Raw genomic sequence first — 25369 nt, 5'->3', positions numbered from 1 at the left:
ACCCTCCACCAGAGGATGGGGGTATATTAACTTTGTCATTCCGTTTGTAACACATCGAAATATTGCTCTAAGACCCCATAAAGTATATATATTCTGGGTCGTGGTGAAATTCTGAGTCGATCTGAGCATGTCCGTCCGTTAGGCTGTCCATTACATCTCTTTTAAAGAGAACATGTTCTCTTTTTGTGTTCGTATCTTTTTGTTCACTCTCTTTTTTTGGTGCCGTATTTTTATGTCCAACAGTGCTCTTTATGTACTCTATTTCAAAAAAAAAATCCTAGATTGATGGAATTTTATTTATTTAGTAGGAATTCGTTTTTTATTGTTTTACTATATATTTATTTATTTCGTTGTTTCTATCATTACAAACTATTATTATTTTAATTTTAACATCAATAAAATTATTAATTATTTAAAAAAGAATTTTTTTATTGTAATTTTTTTTTTAGTTAAAATGTCCTCTTTTTTTAAAGCGAATGTTCTCTTTTGAAAATTATCCATATGGAAAGCCTACCGTCCGTCCGTCTGTTGAAATCACGCTAACTTCCGAACGAAACAAGCTATCGACTTGAAACTTGGCACAAGTAGTTGTTATTGATGTAGGTCGGATGGTATTGCAAATGGGTCATATCGGTCCACTTTTACGTATAGCCCCCATATAAGCGGACCCCCAAATTTGGCTTGCGATTGCTCTAAGAGAAGCAAATCCGACCCGGCTGAAATTTGGTACATGGTGTTAGTATATGGTCTCTAACAACCATGCAGAAATTGGTCCATATCGGTCCATAATTACATATAGCCCCCATATAAACCGATCCCCCGATTTGCCTTGCGGAGCCTCTAAGAAAACCAAATTTCATCCGATCCGGCTGAAAATTGGTACATGGTGTTGGTATATGTTCTCTAATGACCATGCAAAAATTGGTCCACATCGGCCCATAATTATATATAGCCCCCATATAAACCGATCCCCAGATTAGACCTCCGGAGCCTCTTAGAGGAGCAAAATTCATCCGATCCGGTTGAAATTTGGTACGTGGTGTTAGTATATTGTCTCTAACAACCATGCCAAAATTGGTTCATATCGATCCATAATTATATATAGCCCCCATATAAGCCGATCAACAGATTTGACCTCCGGAGCAGCGTTGCCAATTTAGCTTTTTTCCCGCTAGATTTGGCTTTTTTTGAAGACGTTTAGCGGGAAAAAATGCATTTAGCTTTTAGCTTTTTTTCTGGCTTTTTTTCATGCCCCTCTTAGCTATTTTTGGCTTTTTTTTATTTTCGACATGTTCCTATTGAAATATGGATAAAACTTCGTTTTTATCTATGCCTTGCTGTCAGAATAAGGTTTTCCACATATTTCAATTCCTTATATAAACTGTCAGTAAATTATTAGGAATATTAGCATTTGACTCGTTTATTATGATATAACTAAATTAAAATAGTAGATGTGAATTGCTTTGTACATTGAAAAAATATTGTTGTGAGGCCAAAGATTTCATTTCCTTAAAATACGAACGCGAATTTTGGTTATAATAGCATTTGTGAATTTTTCTTATATAAACTGTTTTCCTTGTCCAATAGCCGATAAATTCTTTTTGTCCTTATAGTTAAGTGATTCAACTTAAAAATGGGTATCTTTTCATGAAAGAAGGCTAGGGTCAATTCTAAAAAATTCTTAAAATTAATGAAATAGTCTTTAAATTTGTGGAGTTTTTGTATCTTGACCACAAACCAAAATAGCGTTCAAAAATAGAAGAGGTTTTTCAACATTTTATTTTAAAAATGTATACCTAGAATAATTTCTACTTAAAGTCGAGTCTGAATTTGGAAATTTAAGTTGTCGTTAGCACGTTTTTAAAGCACTGTGATAGCTCATAAAGAAAAAGCTGAAAAAAACGAATATTTAAATTCAAATTTGACTCGGAATCATTACCAAAATCATTAGTGTACAAAATCTTTGGAACCGAATATAGAAATAATTAAGGAAATAAAGTTTTGAATGTGGTATTATTTTTTTAACATCAAAAAATGCAATGAAAAAATTCGTAGTGATAGGATCAAAACAAATCTGCCATATATTAATGGAATGGATTTACATTTACGAAAATTGGACAACAATAGGTTTGTATGGGAAATTTTCGAATAAAAGTTATTCAATATAAACTTGCAAGACAGTTAGATGGGTTTTATTCTCTTGGGTAAAATTAGGAGAAGTGTTCACGTTCACGAATTTATCATTAATTCAGTTAAAACGAAATATATTGATATTTTCTAATGCAGTTCTATGTGACATTATGCAATATATCGCACATTGGACTTGTTGATGATTAACCAGCTGGCAATTGCAAGTTTACTGGGAAAAATGTTTTCACTAGGAAATATAAACGAAGGACTTCCAGTAAAAATTTGTGATAGTAATCAAAATGTATCGAGTACGCAAACAGAGCTAATATGACTTAAATTTTCTTACAGTCTCACAGAAATTGAATTAAAATGAATACAATTAAAATAATATGCATTTTAAGTGATATAAAGCCTTTAAGTTTGTTAAATTTCAATCAAAAATGTGACTTTTGATACAAAAAATTTTAGCTTTTTTTCTAGCTATTTTTTAAAATTTTTTAGCTTTTTTTTGGCTAGTTTTTTGGACAAATCTAGCGGTTTTTTGTGAAACAATTCTGGCAACGCTGCTCCGGAGCCTCTTAGAGAAGCAAAATTCATCCGAGCCGGTTGTAATTTGGTACGTGGTGTTAGTATATGGTATCCAACAACCATGCAAGAATTGGTCCATATCGGTTCATAATTATATATAGCCCTCATATAAATCGATCCCCAGATTTGGATTGCGGAGCCTCTAAGAGAAGCAAATTTCATCCGATCCGGTTGAAATTTGGTACGTGGTGTCAGCATATGATATCGGTTCATAATTATGGTTGCCACTCGAGCCAAAAATAATCTACCAAAATTTTATTTCTATAGAAAATTTTGTTAAAATTTTATTTCTATAGAAAATTTTTGTTAAAATTTTATTTCTATAGAAAATCTGGTCAAAATTTTATTTCTATAGAAAATTTAGTCAAAATTTTATTTCTATAGAAATTTTTTTCCAAATTTTATTTCTATAGATTTTTTTTCCAAATTTTACTTCTATAGAAAATTTAGTCAAAATTTTATTTCTATAAAAAATTTTGTTAAAATTTTATTTCTATAGGAAAGTTTGTTAAAATTTTATTTCTGTAGAAAATTTTGTCAAAATTTTCATTCTATAGAAAATTTTGTTAAAATTTTGTTTCTATAGACAATTTTGTCAAAATTGTATGTCTATAGAAAATTTTGTCAAACTGAATTATATACGTATTTTATCGATCTTTTTTGATTTAATATAACCACGTATGGACTTACATACAATTTAGAAGACGGTGTTAGGAGGTTTTAAGATACGCAATCCATGGTGGAGGGTACATAAGCTTCGGCCTTGCCGAACTTACGGCCGTACATACTTGTTATAGTTGTCATCACTGTCATCTACTAAATACAGACATGACATTTTTGTTTACTTTGTGCAACAAAGTTCGTGGTCAAATCAAAGATACGAAAAATAGGGTTAGTTAGAAAAAAATAAAGAATGAAATGGAGAATTTTTAAAAGTAACTAAACTCAAATTTGCAATGACTGTATCCTAAAAGTTTTTTTTTGTTTTGTGGAGAGTGAGATGGAAACAATGATCCTATTAAATAGCAGCATGCCAATCAATGCAAAATGAAGGAATAAGCAAACAAATGTAAATCTAAATGCGATCCGCGGAACGATGGAGTGTAAATTGAAAATAAAAATAAATGACAAAAGGAACGATGGAACGACTAGAGCGAAAGAGGTGGAAAAGTGACAATCGTTCCTTTTAGTGAACCGTTCAATGGAACTAGTTCGTTCCGGAACGACACAAGACTAGAATTTAGTAATTGATAAACGTCGGATATATATCTTTTGGTTTGGATGCCACGAGTAAGTCATCAACATATACTAGAACAAATATATCTTCCCCTTTGATGATTTTACGGTAAAGGCATGAATCTGATTTACTCTGGAGAAATCCACCGTCCATTAACACGTCATTCAAAGCTTTGTTCCAAGCATTTGCCGCTTGTTTTAAACCATATAAACTACGATTTAATTTACACACTTTTTTTCAGCATCTTCTGTAAATCCAGGAGGTTATTTCATATAAATTGTTTCTTGTAAAGAACCATTGAGGAATGTACTTTTAACGTACATATGTTCCACAAACATGTTCTGAATTCCTGCAATTGACAATAATATTCAAAATGTAGACTGACGAACTACTGGCGCACAGACTTCATTATAATCGCATCCGTATTTCGGGCTGAATCCTTGAGCGACAAGTCGAGCCTTATAACGATTCACACTGCCATCAAAATTTCGTTTAATCTTATAGATCAATTTACAACCCACAATATTTGAATTTGTTGGTGCATCAACAAGATTCCACGTTTGATTCTTTGTTAGTGAATCCATTTCTTCCTTCATGGCATTTACCCATTCAATCTTCTTATTTGACATTATTGCTTCTTTATAAGTTTTAGGTTCTGCAACAACACATTCTTCAACTTTCTGCAAGAATATCGTGTAGGGGGAATCCCCTTATTACTTCTAAAGGGTGATTCTTTTGAGGTTAGGATTTTCATGCATTAGTATTTGACAGATCACGTGGGATTTCAGACATGGTGTCAAAGAGAAAGATGCTCAGTATGCTTTGACATTTCATCATGAATAGACTTACTAACGAGCAACGCTTGCAAATCATTGAATTTTATTACCAAAGTCAGTGGCAGAAAATCCGCTTTTTTATCGACAAATTTTGTTCAGCGATGAGGCTCATTTCTGGTTGAATGGCTACGTAAATAAGCAAAATTGCCGCATTTGGAGTGAAGAGCAACCAGAAGCCGTTCAAGAACTGCCCATGCATCCCGAAAAATGCACTGTTTGGTGTGGTTTGTACGCTGGTGGAATCATTGGACCGTATTTTTTCAAAGATGCGGTTGGACGCAACGTTACGGTGAATGGCGATCGCTATCGTTCGATGCTAACAAACTTTTTGTTGCCAAAAATGGAAGAACTGAACTTGGTTGACATGTGGTTTCAACAAGATGGCGCTACATGCCACACAGCTCGCGATTCTATGGCCATTTTGAGGGAAAACTTCGGAGAACAATTCATCTCAAGAAATGGACCGGTAAGTTGGCCACCAAGATCATGCGATTTGACGCCTTTAGACTATTTTTTGTGGGGCTACGTCAAGTCTAAAGTCTACAGAAATAAGCCAGCAACTATTCCAGCTTTGGAAGACAACATTTCCGAAGAAATTCGGGCTATTCCGGCCGAAATGCTCGAAAAAGTTGCCCAAAATTGGACTTTCCGAATGGACCACCTAAGACGCAGCCGCGGTCAACATTTAAATGAAATTATCTTCAAAAAGTAAATGTCATGGACCAATCTAACGTTTCAAATAAAGAACCGATGAGATTTTGCAAATTTTATGCGTTTTTTTTTTAAAAAAAAGTTATCAAGCTCTTAACAAATCACCCTTTAGCAGATCTTCTCATATTGTATTCTACAGCATCATGTTCGGTTACATCTGAATTCTCAGAGGAATTTTCCAACCCTTCGATATCTTCATTAACGCTGCAAAATGAATCTGCTTCTGATTCGTCAATTGATTCATGTAAACTTTCAGAATTTACTAGTGATTTTGAAAATATTTTGACTTCGAATTCATTGTTTGTTTTCTCCACAGTTCTCTTGTCATGAATTTCGTTTGATGTAACAAATTTGAAGTCTCTGCTTATTGTTAGTTTATCTGTGTTTGTGTCTACAAATCGAAGGCCTTTACTTCCTTCATCGTAGCCCATGAAAGTCAAAAGAATTGCTTTATTGTCCAACTTTCTTCTATTTTGATGAGGTATTAAAACATAAGCCTTTAAACCAAAAATATGAAGATCGTCTATAACAGGCTTTTTTCCTTCCCATCTCTCGTACACGCAGAGAAAAACCATGTTTGGACATGGTTGCCGCATCCATTTAATGCTTATCTAGAGCATGTAATTGGCGCGAAAACCATGTATTTTGTCTTTGTAAAAATAGTTTTCGAGCGGAGAAAAATTTATGGTGGCAATACGCATTTGAATGGTTCTCAAACACCGCAAACATGTTCTATCATATAAATATAGAATTTGAGACCATTAAATGGTCGGGAAAATCATGTACCTGACCATTCAATTTTTTTACTTTTTTACAGGAAAAAAAGGATTTTTATAGGTTAAGTATAGACATGTCTAGAACCATTACATGGCCATAAAGACCATTTTTCGTGACCATTCCATTTTTTTAACTTTTTTGGAGCGAAAAGAATTTTATAAAAACATTGAGCAGGTACACACGATTTTCATTTTGCGCGTCAGTCGTGTGTTTATTGTTTCTTGGAATGGACGGAGAATACGGATTTACTGTGTTTGGTGTTAAATAATTTATTCAGAAGTGGCACGTGGTTTTATGTGAACACAAAAAAGGAAAGTGTAATTGAAAAAATGTACCTGTTTTTTGTTCTGCATTTTGCTATATGGATCCAAGGCCGTATTCAGGGGGGGGGGGTGAGGGGGATCAAACCCCCCCCGAAATGAATTAATATTTTTATATAAATAAATATATATTTTTAGCTGCATAGAAAAATCTTATCGAAGATGTTGAAGAAAAGCTGGAGGTTTTATTTTGAAAAACGCTTACTTATAAAACTTGCACAAATCATAGAATACTAGTTGTCAAACGACGGTCGAAAAAAACAACTTGTTTTTGTTCTCGCACCACAAATTTCATTTTTGGAAAATGTCTTTCTGCTTTTTATTTGTGTTTGTTGTTCTTTTTGTGAACATGACTCGCTTTGTTTGGCCATAGCAACAACAACGAAACAGCCAAACACACATGTGTAAATGAAATGGCGCAAAACCTGCGAAAAGAACCTGCCTAATTCAGCGATGGAAGCACTTGGAGAGTGCAATAAAGAGATATTTCCAAACGTGCATATTCTTTTAAAAATTTTGGTCACTTTGCCGGTTACTCAGGGATGGAAAATACAATTTTTAAGAAAGTACAAAAAAGGTTTTTTTGAGCGGAAAGGTACTTTGTAGTAAATTTCAACAAAAATTTCACTGGAAAATTATTGTCAAGAGACTAAATTTTAAAGAAAATAAAATTTTGACAAAATTTTCTATATAAATAAAATTTTGCAAACATTTTCTAAAGAAATAAAATTTTGCAAAAAAAAAATCTGTCGAAAAAATATGTTGCAAAATTTTTTCTATAGAAATAAAATTTTGCAAAAATTTCCTATAGAAATAAAATTTGTACAAAATTTTCAATTGAAATAAAATTTTGAAAAAATTTTCTATAAAAATAAAATTTTGCAAAAATTCTATATAGAAATAAAATTTTGAAAACATTTTCTACCGAAATAAAAAATCGATAATATATAATCGCATTTTTTTTCGACTCAAACATTCTTGAAGTTCAATAAAATCCTGTACGGTACTGACCGGGGTGAAAAAGTATTGAAAAAAAGTACTATAGTACTGCATTTTCCATCCCTGCAGTTACTACGTACTCATCCGAACTTTGATTTTCAACAATGAAGAGATTAAAGACGTATCTTAGAAATTCGACTAGCGAGAGTAGACTCAATGGATTGGCATTAATGTTGGTTCATCGCCGAGTAAAAGTGCCGACTGAAGAAGTAATTGAGTAAATGTGCCGACTGAAGAAGTAATTAAATTTATAATATTAAATTGAGCCCGTCGGCTCAATTTAATATTATAACAAGTATATACAGCAGTAAGTTCGGCCGGGCCGAATCTTAAATACCCACCACCATGAACCAAATATTAGGGTTTCCTTTGAAATTTCAGGAGGGCTTGAGGACTTGAGGACACTTCCCGAAGATAAATTTAAAGATTTCACCTATGAAGACTATATCAGATTCTGGATTTATAAGAACCATTTTTGTTTGAGTTTTAGAGGAATCATTAACATCTCTTGTAAGTGTGCTAGAAAATTATAAAATAACGTCTTGATTTGAAATCTTAAATCTGTAGAAGTAAAATCTGGAAATTTTACATTGAGTTTCAAGCAATTTTCATGATTAGTGCGCCTTCTACACCCTCAAGAAGTTAAGTCGGTCTATATGGAGGCATTACCAAATGGACCGATAAAAACTTAATCCGATACACGTTTTTGTGAGCCTAAAATACCAGAATATTTACAATTTCAGGCATATCAGATAAAAACTACGGTTTCTAGAAACCCAAGGAGTTAAATCGGGAGATCGTTCTTATGGGGGCTATACTAAAATATGGACCGATACTCACCATTTTCGGCACACCTCTTTGTGACCCGAAAATACCTCTAGATTTCCAATTTCAGGCAAATAGGATAAAAACTTCGGATTCTAGAAGCCCAAGAAGTAAAATTGGGAAATCGATCTATATGGGGGCTATACCAAAATATGGACCGATACTCACCATTTTCGGCACACCTCTTTATGGTCCTAAAATACCTCTAGATTTCCAATTTCAGACAAATTGGATAAAAACTACGGTTTCTATAAGCCCAAGACCCCAAATCGGGAGATCGGTCTATATGGGGGCTATACCAAAATATGGACCGATACTCACAATTTTTGGCACACGTATTTGTGGTCCTACAATACCTCTATATTTCCAATTTCAGGTAAATTTAATAAAAACTGCGATTTCTATAAGCCCAAGAAGTAAAATCGGGAGATCGGTCTATATGGGGGCTATACCAAAATATGGACCGATACTCACAATTTTTGGCACACATATTTGTGGTCCTACAATACCTCTAGATTTCCAATTTCAGATAAATTGAATAAAAACTGCGTTTTCTATAAGCCCAAGAAGTAAAATCGGGAGATCGGTCTATATGGGGGCTATATCAAAACGTGGACCGATACTCACCATTTTTGGCACACCTCTTTATGGTCATAAAATACCTCCAGATTTCAAATTTCAGGCAAATTGGATAAAAACTACGATTTCTATAAGCCCAAGACCCCAAATCGGGAGGTCGGTTTATATGGGGACTATATCAAAACCTGGACCGATATAGCCCATCTTCGAACTTGACCTGCCTGCAGACAAAAGACGAGCTTGTGCAATTTCAGCACGATTGCTTCATTATTGAAGACTCTAGCGTGATTACAACAGACAGACAGACAGACAGACGGACAGACGGACATCGTTATATCGTCTTAGAATTTCTCCCTGATCAAGAATATATATACTTTATATAGTCGGAAATCGATATTTCGATGTGTTACAAACGGAATGACAAACTTATTATACCCCCGTCACCATTCTATGGTGGTGGGTATAAAAATATTGGATACATACCTATGCATAAATAAAATTTTCTACACATGAGATTATATGAATATTTTTTTTTAAGTTGTTACATGATGTCTGCGTTTGTACATTTGATGGGCACGATGTAAATATGGAATAATTACTTATTGTTGAAATTGAAAAAAAAGAGTGTGTAAAAATATATGATGTTTGCGTGAACGGCATTATAAATACAAATAAACAAAGAATTAGTTTATAAATAAATAAAAACAAACAAATAAATTTAATTTTGTGTTTTCTTTTCTCAAGTGGCGTCCTTTTTTCGACGATGAAAAAAGTTTTTTCATAAAGTTCAAAACATTTTAGGTTGTGACCATGTTCTTTTAACTAGCAGAAAAACATTTTTAATGGAAACCATAACATTTTAAATCGTGACCATTGTCTTTTCATTCAAACAAAATTCTTTTTATCAATATAATAACATTTTAGATGAGTACAATTATATTTTTCTTAGAACCATGTTCACTGAGCCAACATGGTTGCAGGTTAAAATGTTACATGGTCGCCGCAAAAATAGCTCCTATCATATTATTGTCGAATATGATTTTAACAATCATGTTTCTTCTCTGCGTGTAAGGAGTACCGGGTATCGATGACGTCGATAAACGATTTTGCAAATAATTTGCACACATGATAGCTTCCCCCAGTAGGTTTTTGGCAAATTAGCCTCTGCCAGCAAACATCGAGCCATTTCTACTAAGTACCGATTTTTTCTCTCAGAAACCCCATTCTGTTGAGGACAATAGGGTACGGTGAACTCTGATTTAATGCCATGTCGTTGTAATAGTTCTAGACAGTTATTCGATTTATATTCTCCGCCATTGTCGGATCTTATTCGCTTAGGAACCTTGCCAAATTTATTTTTTACCAATTCTATATATTGCTTCTGTTTAAGTTCAAATGCCGTTTTATTAGCTTTGTTCAATCATATAATCATTTTCAAGTGTAATCCCGCCGTTAGGATTTGTCAATACCTTTTCTGCCTTCTGGTACGAAAATGAGGACATTTTCTAACGTCAAATGGATGCCTTTCGGCATCCAAGCTTTTTGACATTTTTACCTTTGAGACTCTCTCGCTGCTACGAAGGTAAATATTGTTTGACGAACAATAATTTATTAAATAAAGCCCATACATTTTGGTTCAAATTCTAAACCAGTGCCTTTTTATTTCTTTTCTACTTTTATGCCACGCATTCATTGGTCCATTAGAGCCGAATATTAATTGGCAAGAATTAATTCGCTCTTTTTATTTCTTCTTCGAAGGCAAAGGCTACGCCACCAACAACAACAACCGATCGACGATCAACATCCTCTACGAGGCATATCAATTTATTATATACACAAATATTTTAACATTCAACAACCAAGTTATGTACTTTCAGTGATAATTAAAAAGTGAGCATATCCCATCTTCCTCAAATCTTTGGATCAAAAAACCAAAAGAAAAAACACAACAATATGAATGTAATCAAATGGAGAAATACAGCGAAATTTAATTCAACTTTGACGTAGAATATTTGGATGAAAACAAAGTGGAATTAAACGCACTTTTCAACACTTTAATGACAATGTAACCGGTATTAAAGACCGACGGATAATTTAATTTTTTCTCGTAGAGATTTAATGTACAACCAATATAAAATACGAGTTGTAAAGCGACCGTAGGCGAGTGTTTATTTCTGTTTTTATTTATATTCACACCGAAGGATATGCTCAAAGATTATAGATTACAGAAGATGGGAGATTGGCTACTGAGCACATCAAACCATTTACCACATTAGTTTAATACTCGAACCAAACGCATATACGACACGTATTGACAAAGCATTAAAATGCAAAAAAAAAAAAGAAATTAAGAGCACGAAATAAATTTCCATAAAAGGGAAAATGTAATTTTTTTGTTGTTGCCTAAAATTTAACATTGTTTCATTAAGAAAATTGCATTTTTCATTTAAACAATAAAAACGAAAAACAACTAAAAGATTACAAACATGTATTAAACTAATCAGGTAAATGCAACATTTGGTATGACGCAAAAACAATGGAAGATGAAGATGGGAAAATGGCAGCAGAGGGTATCAAACCATTGACAGCGTTCGATACAAACTTCTTGTTTATGAGTTTTTGTTCCACAAATTAAACTAAGAATAAAAAGAAATTTATATCAGGGAATGACGTAGAACAATCGGTCAAAAGTTTCTCATTATTATTTACACAAAATTTAACATCATTTGTGAGTTTTTAACAAAAACTATTGCAAATTAAAAATGAACGAACGTGTATGTATCGAACACCGTAAATGCAACTTTTGGCATGACGTCGCCCATTTTCCAATCTTCCTTTTCTATTGTTTTTGGTTGTAAGCATCAAAGACAATAAACTTGAGGAAGATAGAAAATTGGCTTGCGTCATACCAAATGTTGCATTTACCATGTTAGTTCCATACATGTTTGTAATTTTTTTTATTTGTTTTTCGTTTTTGTTTTTTAAATGAAAAACTTAATTTTCTTAATGAAACAATGTGCCATTTTAGGCAACAACAAAAAAATTATATTTTCCCCTTTATGGAAATTTATTTCGTGTACTTAATTTCTTTTTATTTGCATTTTAATGCTATGTCAATACTTGTCATATACAAAGATTATAGATTTGAGGAAGATGGGAGATTGGCTTGCGTCATACCAAATGTTGCATTTACCTGATTAGTTTAATACATGTTTGTAATCGTTTTGTTTGTTATTGTTGGCTTCTCTTCAATCGTTATTGTTGTTTTTGATCTCAGCTTAAAGCCATGCATTGACTAAACTACAAGTGTAGCTTAACCAATAGAGGACAAGTATGCTTGTCAAATTTATTTGGGCAAAGCCCTATAGACTGCAAGATGGTTGGATGTACAGCTGTTTCGGAATTACCACATTCCTCATCAGCATCCTCTACTTGCAGCAAAACTATCAACCAATTATCAGAATAAATTCGGGTAATTCACTCAAACCAAAGTGAACTACACTTGAACCTCCCGAAAAAGGGTTTGATAGTCGGCTACTGCCTAAACAAATTTGCAAGCATATCTCTTTTCCTTTGCCAAACTCAAATCATGGATTTGAATGTATATGGCTGGGTTTAAGCTGAGATCAAAAACAACAATAACATGTTTGTAATCTTTTAGTTGTTTTTCGTTTTAATTGTTTAAATGAAAAATGCAATTTTCTTAATGAAACAATGTTCAATTTTAGGCAACGACAAAAAAAATTACATTTTCCCCTTTATGGAAATTTATTTCATGCTCTTAATTTCTTTTTTTTTGCATTTTAATGCTATGTCAATACTTGTCGTATATGCGTTTGGTTCGAGTATTAAACTAATGTGGTAAATGGTTTGATGTGCTCAGTAGCCAATCTCCCATCTTCTGTAATCTATAATCTTTGTTTTGATCTTCGATCTGCATAGAAAAAACAAAAACAATTGCATTGGTTGTAAGCATAATAATAAACTTGAGGAAGATAGGAAATTGGCTTGCGTCATACCAAATGTTGCATTTACCATGTTAGTTCCATACATGTTTGTAATTTTTTTTATTTGTTTTTCGTTTTTTAAATGAAAAACTTAATTTTCTTAATGAAACAATGTGCAATTTTAGGCAACAACAAAAAAATTATACTTTCCCCTTTATGGAAAATTATTTCGTGCTCTTAATTTCTTTTTTTTTTTGCATTTTAATGCTATGTCAATACTTGTCATATACAAAGATTATAGATTTGAGGAAGATGGGAGATTGGCTTGCGTCATACCAAATGTCGCATTTTCCAGATTAGTTTAATACATGTTTGTAATCTTTTAGTTGTTTTTCGTTTTTATTGTTTAAATGAAAAATGCAATTTTGTTAATTAAACAATGTTAAATTTTAGGCAACAACAAAAAAATTACATTTTCCCCTTTATGGAAATTTATTTCGTGCTCTTAATTTCTTTTTTTTTTGCATTTTAATGCTATGTCAATACTTGTCGTATATGCGTTTGGTTCGAGTATTAAACTAATGTGGTAAATGGTTTGATGTGCTCAGTAGCCATTCTCCCATCTTCTGTAATCCAAAGATTATAGATTTGAGGAAGATGGGAGATTGGCTTGCGTCATACCAAATGTTGCATTTACCTGATTAGTTTAATACATGTTTGTAATTTTTTAGTTGTTTTTCGTTTTTATTGTTTAAATGAAAAATGCAATTTTCTTAATGAAACAATGTTAAATTTTAGGCAACAACAAAATAATTAAATTTTCCCCTTTATGGAAATTTATTTCGTGCTCTTAATTTCTTTTTTGCATTTTAATGTTATGTCAATACTTTTGATGTGCTCAGTAGCCAATCTCCCCAAAGATTATAGATTTGAGGAAGATAGGAAATTGGCTTGCGTCATACCAAATGTCGCATTTTCCAGATTAGTTTAATACATGTTTGTAATCTTTTAGTTCTTTTTCGTTTTTATTTTTTAAATGAAAAATATAATTTTCTTAATGAAACAATGTTAAATTTTAGGCAACAAAAAAATTACATTTTCCCTTTATGGAAATGTATTTCGTGCTCTTAATTTCTTTTTATTTGCATTTTAATGCTATGTCAATAATTGTCGTATACGCGTTTTGTTCGAGTATTAAACTAATGTGGTAAATGGTTTGATGTGCTCAGTAGCCAATCTCCCATCTTCTGTAATCTATAATCTTTGAATCTCCCATCTTCTGTAATCTATAATCTTTGGTCATATACGCGTTTGGTTCGAGTATGAAACTAACACGGTAAATGGTTTGATCTCCTCAGTAGCCAATTTCCTATCTTGCTAGAGTTTATTGTCTTTGGTAAGCATTGGTTTGCCAATAGGCATCAATAGTAAAGTGTTATACAGTTGCCGTTCAACTTGCTATACACACGTACGCACACAGGTGTTACATGCAACATACGTTCGAACTGCATACACGTTGGTTTAATAGCGTGGGTCGTTACGGCGCTAAATTATAAAAATAATTTTTTGCAAGTTCAATTGAGAGAGGTATTTATTGTTGATTCCTACGGATATCGGTCGTTTACTATTATCGTTCGTGTTACGTGGTAGTGTACCCTACGGTCGGTCGATATAAACAATAAAATAACAGTATTTATTATATATCATATTATTTTAATATTGGCATATTTGAGTTTCCACAAAATTTTTTGATTTTTATATTATTGTTGTTGTTGGACCTTACCGTTTGGTAGCGTGCTTCTTACAGTCCGTGCACCCTACAATCGGCCTATTTGATATTTTACAATTTAAAGTTCACGACTTTTTATTGTTTTGTAATTGTTCCATTTGGCAAGTGATATTCACGATACACTTGCACAAATTTTGTGTATCTACGTACACTGGGAGAAATTTTGCATAATATATACACTGAGAGAAACTCTCTCGTAATATATCAAGTTTCAATTTTTTCGATAATTCGCCACGCAAAAATCATTCTTTGTATTCTACGATACACTGAAAATATGTTTTGTATTCACGATACACTTGCAAAAATCTTTTGGTACACAGGGTACACTGGGAAAAATATTGTAATATTTTCCAAATAAAGATTTTGCATATATTTCGCCACGCGAAAAAGGGTTTTTTGTATTTACGATACACTTGAAGAAACTTTACGTGTTTTCATACACTTAGAGATTTTTTTCGCCAATTTTTACAAAAAGTTAAAATACTTATCATTTACCTTACAGAGCTAATTTTAGCTGGCATTTCCAATACACTGTAAGGAAATTGGTGTATCGACGATACACTGTAAAAAATTGGTTGTACTCCGTACACTGTGAGAAATTTTCTGATCTCATTTTTTGTGTTTTTGTGGTAATTACGTTACCTTGTTCACATTTCTGGTACTTTCGGTACACTGAGAAAAATATTGTGTGTTGACGATACACATTTCGCATACACTGGGAAAAAACTGCATTTTCATTTGTTCGACGACAAATCGAAGTAGCGTTTGGATCGATTTATACTCTTTTCGAGAGTTTTGGACATCACGTGTCAATTTTTTCGCCCTTTAAGTTTGACAGTACTTGGTCATAATGACTACTACACCAGTGACTGCTTTCACAAGAGCAACTGACGCAGTAGTCCGATTTGAAACGAAGTTTCACAGTTTGCGAGACGATGATTTAACTGCCTATAGACTAGAATGTCATGGTTCCGAGGCTAAGTCGTTGTGGGAAAAAGTTAAGAGCTTACTCGACGAATGTCTTGACTTTGTGTCCACACAGAGCAACGCAACTGAGGCAGTCGCCGCTGCTGATAGCAAATATGATGTGGCTTATAATTGTTATCTGAACGTTATGGAATCAATTCAACGTAAATTGGATGCACTACGTACACCATCTAAGCATTCTGCTAAATCGCCTCGGTTGGAGGACCAAACATCACTTTTGAATGTTTCTCTTAGGTCCGATGACTCACACAGTTCTTCCGTTAGCTCTAGGGGAGACAATAGCTCCTCCCACAGTCTCCATCTGCCGCCTTGTGATATAGATGTTTTTGACGGCGATTTTCTCAATTGGCCAACATTTAGAGATTTCTTCACAGCGGTATATATTAACAATAGCCGACTTAACGAAATTGAGAAATTATGTCATTTGCTTAAGAAGACCAGTGGTGAAGCTCGCGAGGTTGTTTCTAAATTTCCGCTCACGCATAGAAGCTTCGCTCTTGCGTGGAAGGCGCTAAAGGGTACTTATGATAATACCCGCCTATTGGTGAACCACCAACTCAAATTATTATTCGATTTACCAGTCTTGGAGTCTGAGACCAGTTCAGGACTGAAGAAACTACAACATGGTATCTCGACATGCGTTTCGACAATGTCCATCTACGATGTGGCCACTGACGACTGGGATCCCATCCTCGTCTTTTTATGCCTTCAGAGGTTGCCGAAATGTACTGTTACACTTTGGGAACAGAGTATTAAGGACAAGTCTGCTTTGTCTTCTTGGTCAGGTTTGGACTTCTTTCTCACGGAAAGAATCCAGACATTGACATGTCTTCGCGATATCCGCGGCATTGACGCCAGGCCTTCGGCCAACAAACGAATTCGCTCGCATTTCACGAATGCGAAAACGACTCGTTCCCCAACAAGTACGCCCCCTTCCTCCCAATCCTCTCCTGACAGATTATGCGTTCTCTGTCGACGACAGCATCACCTCAGAACGTGTTCTAGGTTTCATAATCTTTCAGTTCTTGAAAGGATGAATGTTGTTAAGCGCCATCAGTGCTGCATGAATTGTCTGTCCCGCAGACATGTTGCAGCTAATTGCCCAGCGCATATGATTGCGGTAAATGTAATAGAAGGCACCACACTCTTTTGCATAGGGATATATCAGATAGCCCTAGAACTACTCCTGTCGTTTCTGCATCTGTTACACGGGATACCGGGGTAACATCAGTGGATTCCGATCAGCCTTCTACATCGACTGGCATTGTGTCAGGGACGTCGAGTAGACAGGTATTCCATACTTCACGTACTGGAAATGTATTATTAGGGACTGCAATGGTGAATATCGTTCACCAGGGTATCACGTATCCTGCTAGGGCCTTAATAGATCCCGCTTCGGAATCATCCTTTATTACGGAAGGATTGCGGAACCGACTTGGACTGAGTACGTCTTCGACTTCGGCTACAATTTCTGGTGTGAATCAAAGTGTTTCGATCACGTCGAGAGAACTTTGTTCACTTTGCATTGGTACCCCACTAGATGAGTCGCTCCTACTGGAGACTACAGCGTATGTTCTTCCGAAAATTTCCGGCAACCTGCCATCTTTTTCTCTAGATCGTGACATTGTGTCTAGTATGTCAAATCTACGTTTGGCCGACCCCAATTTATTTGTTTGTCGTCCTGTTGACCTCCTATTGGGCGCGGATCTTTATCCGAAAATTTTATTGCACGGTACTCGGACGAATATTTTGGGATCGCTACTAGCGCAAAACACAGTCTTCGGCTGGGTTGTCACGGGTCCTATCCCTTCCTCGAATATTTCTGTCTACACGACTACTGTGGACCTCCTCCAGGGTAATGGTCTTGACGAGACACTTCTCCGCACTTTGGGAACTAGAAGATGTAACGTGGTTTTTTAGTCTGGAGGGCTGAGGTATGTTCAGTCGTTTCCAAGGTCGATCTAAGGACCAACAAACCTTAAATAATAACACAAGCTGGTTTCCCTGACTAGGGTAAATAATTAAGCAATGTTTATTGATGGTAAATTTGTTATATTACAACTTGTACTTGTGTTGGAGGGAAACGTAAGACAAAGGCAGAGCGGTTGGGCGGTAAGTTATGCGCTGGTGTATGTAGTTGGGTTGGACGATTTCGAGTTAATCGTGAACTGTTGTTGTGACGATTTGCAGATGATCGTGAACTTTGCAATGGGAATGGCGGCCTGTGAACGGTGTATGTTGATAAAGAGGTTGCGTAGAGTTGATCGGGGATGATTGATTCGGTTGATATATTTCGGTAATACGGTTGGGTGATTGCAATTTCGTCGGTGTGTTGCTCAGCTGCTCGGTAATACGGTCACTGCGCTGGCCTGAGTCGGTGAGTGAGGTTCATTACCTATGGAATATAATAAAAAGACGTACCCTCAGCTGGTGAGGACGGTTTTACCCTCAACCTGTGAGGACGGTGTTACCCTCAACTTGTGAGGACGGTTTTACCCTCAACTTGTGAGGACGGTTTTACCCTCAACTTGTGAGGACGGGTTTACCCTCAACCTGTGAGGACGGTGTTACCCTCAACTTGTGAGGACGGTTTTACCCTCAACTTGTGAGGACGGTTTTACCCTCAACTTGTGAGGACGGTTTTACCCTCAACCAGTGAGGAAGGATTTACCCTCAGCCTGTGAGGAAAGATTTACCCTCAGCCTGTGAGGAAAGATTTACCCTCAACTTGTGAGGAAAGATTTACCTTCAACCTAACTGTGAGGAAGTTTGAAACAAGATTGTTCTGAAAAGAACAATGTATGGCTTCCCTTATGTGACTCCTAGGAGATTCACTACGGTGAAAAGCCTGATTTGAATTTTTAAAAACCCAAGCTTAAAACTATATTCATCCTTTGCCTGAGTATGAATTCCACGCGAATGTTTAAAATATTCATAAAATATTTTGAGTGCTTGAAAGTAACAACCACACGCTAGTTACTTGACTGCACGCGTTGAAATTCATATGCCCGTATGTTAGCTATGGGCTTGCCTATGCTTACGCTTGACCATCATAGTATTTACATGTTTGTTGTTGTTGTACACCCCACTGCCTAATGCATTTGGGCATTGCAATAGGCGAATGTATTGGCGTTGGATGGATGGTATGACTACGCCGTTATAGATATTAGGGTGGTACGTGAATATTATTTATTAGTGTGGTGCGAATAATATTCGGATTATTATTATTATTTGTATTATTCCTATTAGTGTATATTCTTATTATTATAAATATCAAAGGAAAATGTACGTGATGGATAATTGCGTCACGTTACAAAGAGCTTCCCCGACGTCCTCTCTTATCTGATTTAGATAAGTTTTGCGAGGAAAATTATAAAACGACAACCCGATGGTATTCTGAGTGAAGATACTCTTCCTCTTGAAACTTATTTCTTCGGACAAATCGGAAACCAAGGACGGCCTGTCTGACACAATTTCTTCGAAATTAGGCATCCCTCTTGTGGAAACCATGAATTAAGACGTTTCACCACGACTTTGTCTGGGGGTATATACAGTTATACCAAATGAGGCCAGTTTAGGTTACGCCTACAAATGAAAATTTGTTATCTGCCTTATCGCCGGTCATCCACCGATAAAAAGACAATTTGACTTCGATTGGTTTTCACTGCCTCGAATGACATTTTTACACGTCGGTCCGACTCAACAATCAGACTTGTTTCTCCTCGTTTTGAGGTGGAGGTTGTATAAATTCGTGTACAATTGCGATATCACACAGATGTATCGCCATATATATGTTGACCCGACATTTCTGCATTGAATACAGTTAAGATATTCTCTGCAAATATTGTCCGGAACTTTTAGTTACAGACAGTGACTTGGGCAACATTTGCATTTGGCTGACGACACGGAGAATGGGTTTCCTCTTTATGTACAAGTCCTACGGAAGTGCATGTACGTTGACGACGTATTGACGGGGTACCATAATTTGAATAATGCGTCTGGTTCAAGGGGTAATATACACCACAATTCTGAGCTGTCTTCTAACATAGAACGCGACGATATTTTACCACTACTGGTTTTAACAATGAGATTATGTGGAATGCTTTACAGGTGACGCCTTGATGATAACCCACGGTTATATTTACAAAACTGTCTGCTTTTCTACGAAAGCGGTAACTTTACAGGCTACTTTTGATTCGTCCACGACATTCTCGACGAGAACTATTACTCCCCACTACGTGGAAATTATGTCGTCTTCGCGATATTCATCCGGGTACTAACGGTCGTCGTTTATTCAAATGGATTACATGCTTGTCTTTTAGGGAGTTAACATAGGTCTATCTGTCGCGTTATGCTCGCGTCCTCCCTAGTTTTTGTCTACGTGAAAAATCTTTGGTTTGATGGCCGCGTTCGAATCGCAATAGATCGGACTACAAGTTGTAAGGCGACCTACGGTTTCTGGTCACCCTGACCATTATGTTAATTTGGGTTTCCGTTCCGTCATCGATATCTTTCTATATTTTCATAGATAGAAACCATAGCAAAGATGGCTGCTATCCTTCCAGAGTCTGAGGACGACGTCCCCATGTTGGATGAGGAACGGGAGATTAATTCTAGCATCGCACCCCTTGCCGATGAACATACCATTAGTACGACTACTGATTCTATAAAACGACAACCCGATGGTATTCTGAGTGAAGATACTCTTCCTCTTGAAACTTATTTCTTCGGACAAATCGGAAACCAAGGACGGCCTGTCTGACACAATTTCTTCGAAATTAGGCATCCCTCTTGTGGAAACCATGATTTAAGACGATTCACCACGACTTTGTCTGGGGGTATATACAGTTATACCAAATGAGGCCAGTTTAGGTTACGCCTACAAATGAAAATTTGTTATCTGCCTTATCGCCGGTCATCCACCGATAAAAAGACAATTTGACTTCGATTGGTTTTCACTGCCTCGAATGACATTTTTACACGTCGGTCCGACTCAACAATCAGACTTGTTTCTCCTCGTTTTGAGGTGGAGGTTGTATAAATTCGTGTACAATTGCGATATCACACAGATGTATCGCCATATATATGTTGACCCGACATTTCTGCATTGAATACAGTTAAGATATTCTCTGCAAATATTGTCCGGAACTTTTAGTTACAGACAGTGACTTGGGCAACATTTGCATTTGGCTGACGACACGGAGAATGGGTTTCCCCTTTATGTACAAGTCCTACGGAAGTGCATGTACGTTGACGACGTATTGACGGGGTACCATAATTTGAATAATGCGTCTGGTTCAAGGGGCAATATACACCACAATTCTGAGCTGTCTTCTAACATAGAACGCGACGATATTTTACCACTACTGGTTTTAACAATGAGATTATGTGGAATGCTTTACAGGTGGCGCCTTGATGATAACCCACGGTTATATTTACAAAACTGTCTGCTTTTCTACGAAAGCGGTAACTTTACAGGCTACTTTTGATTCGTCCACGACATTCTCGACGAGAACTATTACTCCCCACTACGTGGAAATTATGTCATCTTCGCGATATTCATCCGGGTACTAACGGTCGTCGTTTATTCAAATGGATTACATGCTTGTCTTTTAGGGAGTTAACATAGGTCTATCTGTCGCGTTATGCTCGCGTCCTCCCTAGTTTTTGTCTACGTGAAAAATCTTTGGTTTGATGGCCGCGTTCGAATCGCAATAGATCGGACTACAAGTTGTAAGGCGACCTACGGTTTCTGGTCACCCTGACCATTATGTTAATTTGGGTTTCCGTTCCGTCATCGATATCTTTCTATATTTTCATAGATAGAAAACATAGCAAAGATGGCTGCTATCCTTCCAGAGTCTGAGGACGACGTCCCCATGTTGGATGAGGAACGGGAGATTAATTCTAGCATCGCACCCCTTGCCGATGAACATACCATTAGTACGACTACTGATTCTGCCATTCTGGCCGACAATGTCGCAACAGCAACCAATAAAAACCGTTCACGACGGCTTCTGGAGTTCATCCAGGAGAATTTTTTGTGGCTTCGCCACCCTTTTCGGCTCCAGTCCAAAGAACCAGGGCTCGAGTATATCGACATATACGCATGGCATCATTCACGTGCAAAGAATTCGGGCCGATGCGCTTTAAACGAAGACTGCAGACCGTAGTGCTTCACAAAATGAGACCACAAATATACTCTAGCCCCGGTCACCCATGGGCCCAACTCACAATGTTTGGGTGGGTTATTTCGGGTCCATGCAACATATAATTGGGTGTAAGACAATCTTCCATTGTCTTCCGACTTAACGAGTCCTCGACACCCGGCTCTTCCGAGTCAAATTTATTTGAAATTTAAAAATCGATCGGGCTTAACGAGTCCATTTACGATCGCGTGCTTGACGAGCACATTTGTAAATATGAATTTGTTTTTGAAAAAATGAAACAGGTATTGGAAACCATAACAAGAGAAAAAAAAGAATTGAACTAAAATAAAATGCTCATTTTTGTTAACTGAAATGTACATCCTGTATACTTTCATTATTTCATTATTTAAGTGTAACTATTAATTTATGTTTTAAACTTTGCAACATGGCTGGATGTTGCAAGGCGGGCGGCAATGTTTAAGTTCAAATGCCGTTTTATTAGCTTTGTTCAATCATATAATCATTTTCAAGTGTAATCCCGCCGTTAGGATTTGTCAATACCTTCTGCCTTTTGGTACGAAAATGAGGACATTTTCTAACGTCAAATGTCATCAACCCCCGCCTTTTGGCATCCAAGCTTTTTGACATTTTTACCTTTGAGACTCTCTCGCTGCTACGAAGGTAAATATTATTTGACGAACAATAATCTATTAAATAAAGCCCATACATTTTGATTCAAATTCTAAACCAGTGCCTTTTTTTTCTACTTTTATGCCACGCATTCAGCTTCATTTTTTCATAAACTTCAGACTTTTCATGTAACAAATATACTACTGTGTATTTGCTAAAATCGTCTATGAACGTTACAAAGTCCTTTTTTTCAGGTGAAATCGTTTGCATCGGACCGCAGATATTCGTGTGTCCTATTTCTAAAATGTCCTCTCTTCTTCGCTCAACTTGCCGATCTGCATTCCTTTTACAACATTCATATCTCTTTGTCCAAACAATTTGTGATAGTAATGCTGGCATTGGTTCATTTTACATATCGAAATTTTAACTTGTTGACTTCTGCGTATATGGTATAAATTATTTGTTAAATCAGATACGCCAATTTCAATATTCTTGTCATCAAAAATTTTACATGTTTTACCAGAGAACATGATAGCATATCCCTTTCCTGACAATTTCGTTACTGAAAGTAAGTTTCCTTTAAAAGATGGAATATACAAAACATCGTCCACAGTTATGTGAACTTCATCTCCTGTTTCGTTCACCATTTGGAGTTTACAAGTTCCCATTCCTGATGATAAAACACAATCACCATTGGCTACTGTCACCTTCTCCTTCCAATTTTAATCAATTTCAAGGAACACATCTTTCTCACTACATATATGGCATGTTGCTCCTGAATCCACAACCCATTCACCTTGACATCCATTCAAAACAAAACAATAGTTTTCATCGTCTTTATTTTCTTCCTCCATTCTTGCTTTATGTTCATTTGATTTATATTTTAGCTTCAAACAATCTTTACGAATATGTCCAACCCCTTGGCAATGGTAACAAATTAGTTTCTTTGGTTGGCTGAATTTACCTCTATTTACAGCTTTAATTGCAGAATCTTCCTCTTCCTTTCGCTTAAAAAGCTTTTGAAATTCCTCCAAGAGTTTATTCTCTACCATAGTAAGAGTTAGTTCAGATTCATCTCTTACTTTTAATGCGGTTATGAGAGTATCATAGTTTGGTGGCAGGCTACTTAACAACATCGAAATTAACCATGACTCTGACAATTTTTCTCCCAAGGACTGTAATTTCGAAAATAACATCTTCATTTTGTTGATATGGTTATCCATATCTCCGCCGTTTACTTTTTTCTGTGTGGTGGCGAATAGGTTCTCAAATCACATTTTTGTGCCACATATTCAAGAGTAGGGATGCCAGACATGCTCTTTTAAAGAGCACAATGTGCTCTTAAAACAAGATAGGCTAAAAGAGCACGAAAAAGTGCTCTATTTTTAAGTAAGTACTCTTTTTGTGCTCTTTTTATGCATCACAACAAATATTACTCCATCACGATTCAATAAATGGTAAAAGTAAACTGAACATACGTAAATGTCACACTACGAGATTTTCCTACGCCGTTTTTTCTAATTAAATAGTGTTTTACTTTATATATCAGAGTCGAAGAATAGCACGCCGATGTTGCTTCTTCACTTTGTACTCTGTTCTAAATGTAAACAAACTTCTTTCAATAACATGGCTGAAAGTGGGTTATTTTATGTTTATGTTAGAACCTTTGAATGTGCTCTTTTTGCTTCTTCAAAATCTGACATCCCTATTCAAGAGATAAGTGAGAGAATTACAAAAGGAAATAGGAAATACAAAAGGAAACAAAGCAAGTCATTGTGTTTTCTATTAGTAGAATATACAGCGCGATGCCCGAAGAAAATAAGTTTTCGATTTCGCGTCCAGGCATATAATCTAGCACAGGTAATGCTGCATATCAGTACCTTCATGCCCATGTAAGAGAAATCAAATTTTCCTTTCAATATTTACCAGAAGTTAGTAACAAACAAGATTACATGATAATTAGAGTTTTTTCACAAAAGTGAATTAATTTTCTTTTTTATTATTATTTATTTTGTAGCTCGTATCTCAAGCTTTAACATAATTTGGAGTATAATCACAATTTTTTTCAAATTGATTGGTCTACAACTTTTTTGCTGTCTATTTTAACATAAATTTTTATTAAATCTGATTTTTTGTTCTGGTAGGTTGGCTGATATTTATAATACCACGCACAAATCCAGAAGTAACGGTCAAACTGATAGACAAAAACTAACACACTTAAAGGCGGTCTCAAGTGCTGATCGTAATGACGCAGCTGATGGTATGGATTATTTAGAAGATGCGGATATTACAGGTTACGCTTATACCACAGATCACAGTGTACGTATCATTTTTTTTTTCTCACCAACATTTTTGCGTATACATACCTTACATTTTTTCATATCAAAAAACAATCAGTTAAAAGAGATCGGAATTAAGGCTTGCCAGAATAAAAAAACAGTTTTAGAATTATGAACAAAGTTTTTTGTATTTTGCGCCCACAGTGTTATAACAAAATATGTTTTGTCCCAGGATAGATTGGGTTTTGTTATTGTTGCATCGCATAGCTTACGGACTGAACGGACGTATTTTCTAAATTGAATTCTTTTAACTTACTGCAGATGTAACAGTAGTAACGTATTGTGGAACGCAGAAATGCTTTACTCATCCAAGGAATTCTTGAATCTGACAAAAAGTAACGAGAGCTGAGTTGTCAATCTAACACGGATCATATTCCGTTTGTTTAGGTTGCAAAATATGTCTGATGAGATATGATTTCACAACACAAATGGGAAAATTGAGAATGCCACACGGACGAAAAAGACTGGTATTCATATGTTCAGGTGTAAAAATGATATGTTAGGAACTCAAATTTTTAGCACATTA

The 25369-nt window shown here is 35.6% G+C and overlaps 1 protein-coding gene across 1 annotated transcript in view; it reads left to right on the top strand.

Moving 5' to 3' along the window:
* LOC142229813 (uncharacterized) overlaps positions 1-25110 on the top strand; it is a 118535-nt gene extending 93425 nt beyond the window's left edge. Inside the window, exons 3-4 of the mRNA XM_075300397.1 lie at positions 24649-24823; positions 25105-25110. Of these exons, the coding sequence (XP_075156512.1) occupies positions 24649-24823; positions 25105-25110 (181 nt within the window). The remainder of the gene's footprint in view (positions 1-24648; positions 24824-25104) is intronic.
* Positions 25111-25369: the final 259 nt, after the last annotated feature.

Source organism: Haematobia irritans, chromosome 1 (assembly GCF_050003625.1).
Source record: "Haematobia irritans isolate KBUSLIRL chromosome 1, ASM5000362v1, whole genome shotgun sequence".
NCBI classification, from domain to species: domain Eukaryota; kingdom Metazoa; phylum Arthropoda; class Insecta; order Diptera; family Muscidae; genus Haematobia; species Haematobia irritans.
The sequence above is the reverse complement of the archived record's forward strand: the minus strand, read 5'-3'. Positions and strand labels throughout refer to the sequence as shown.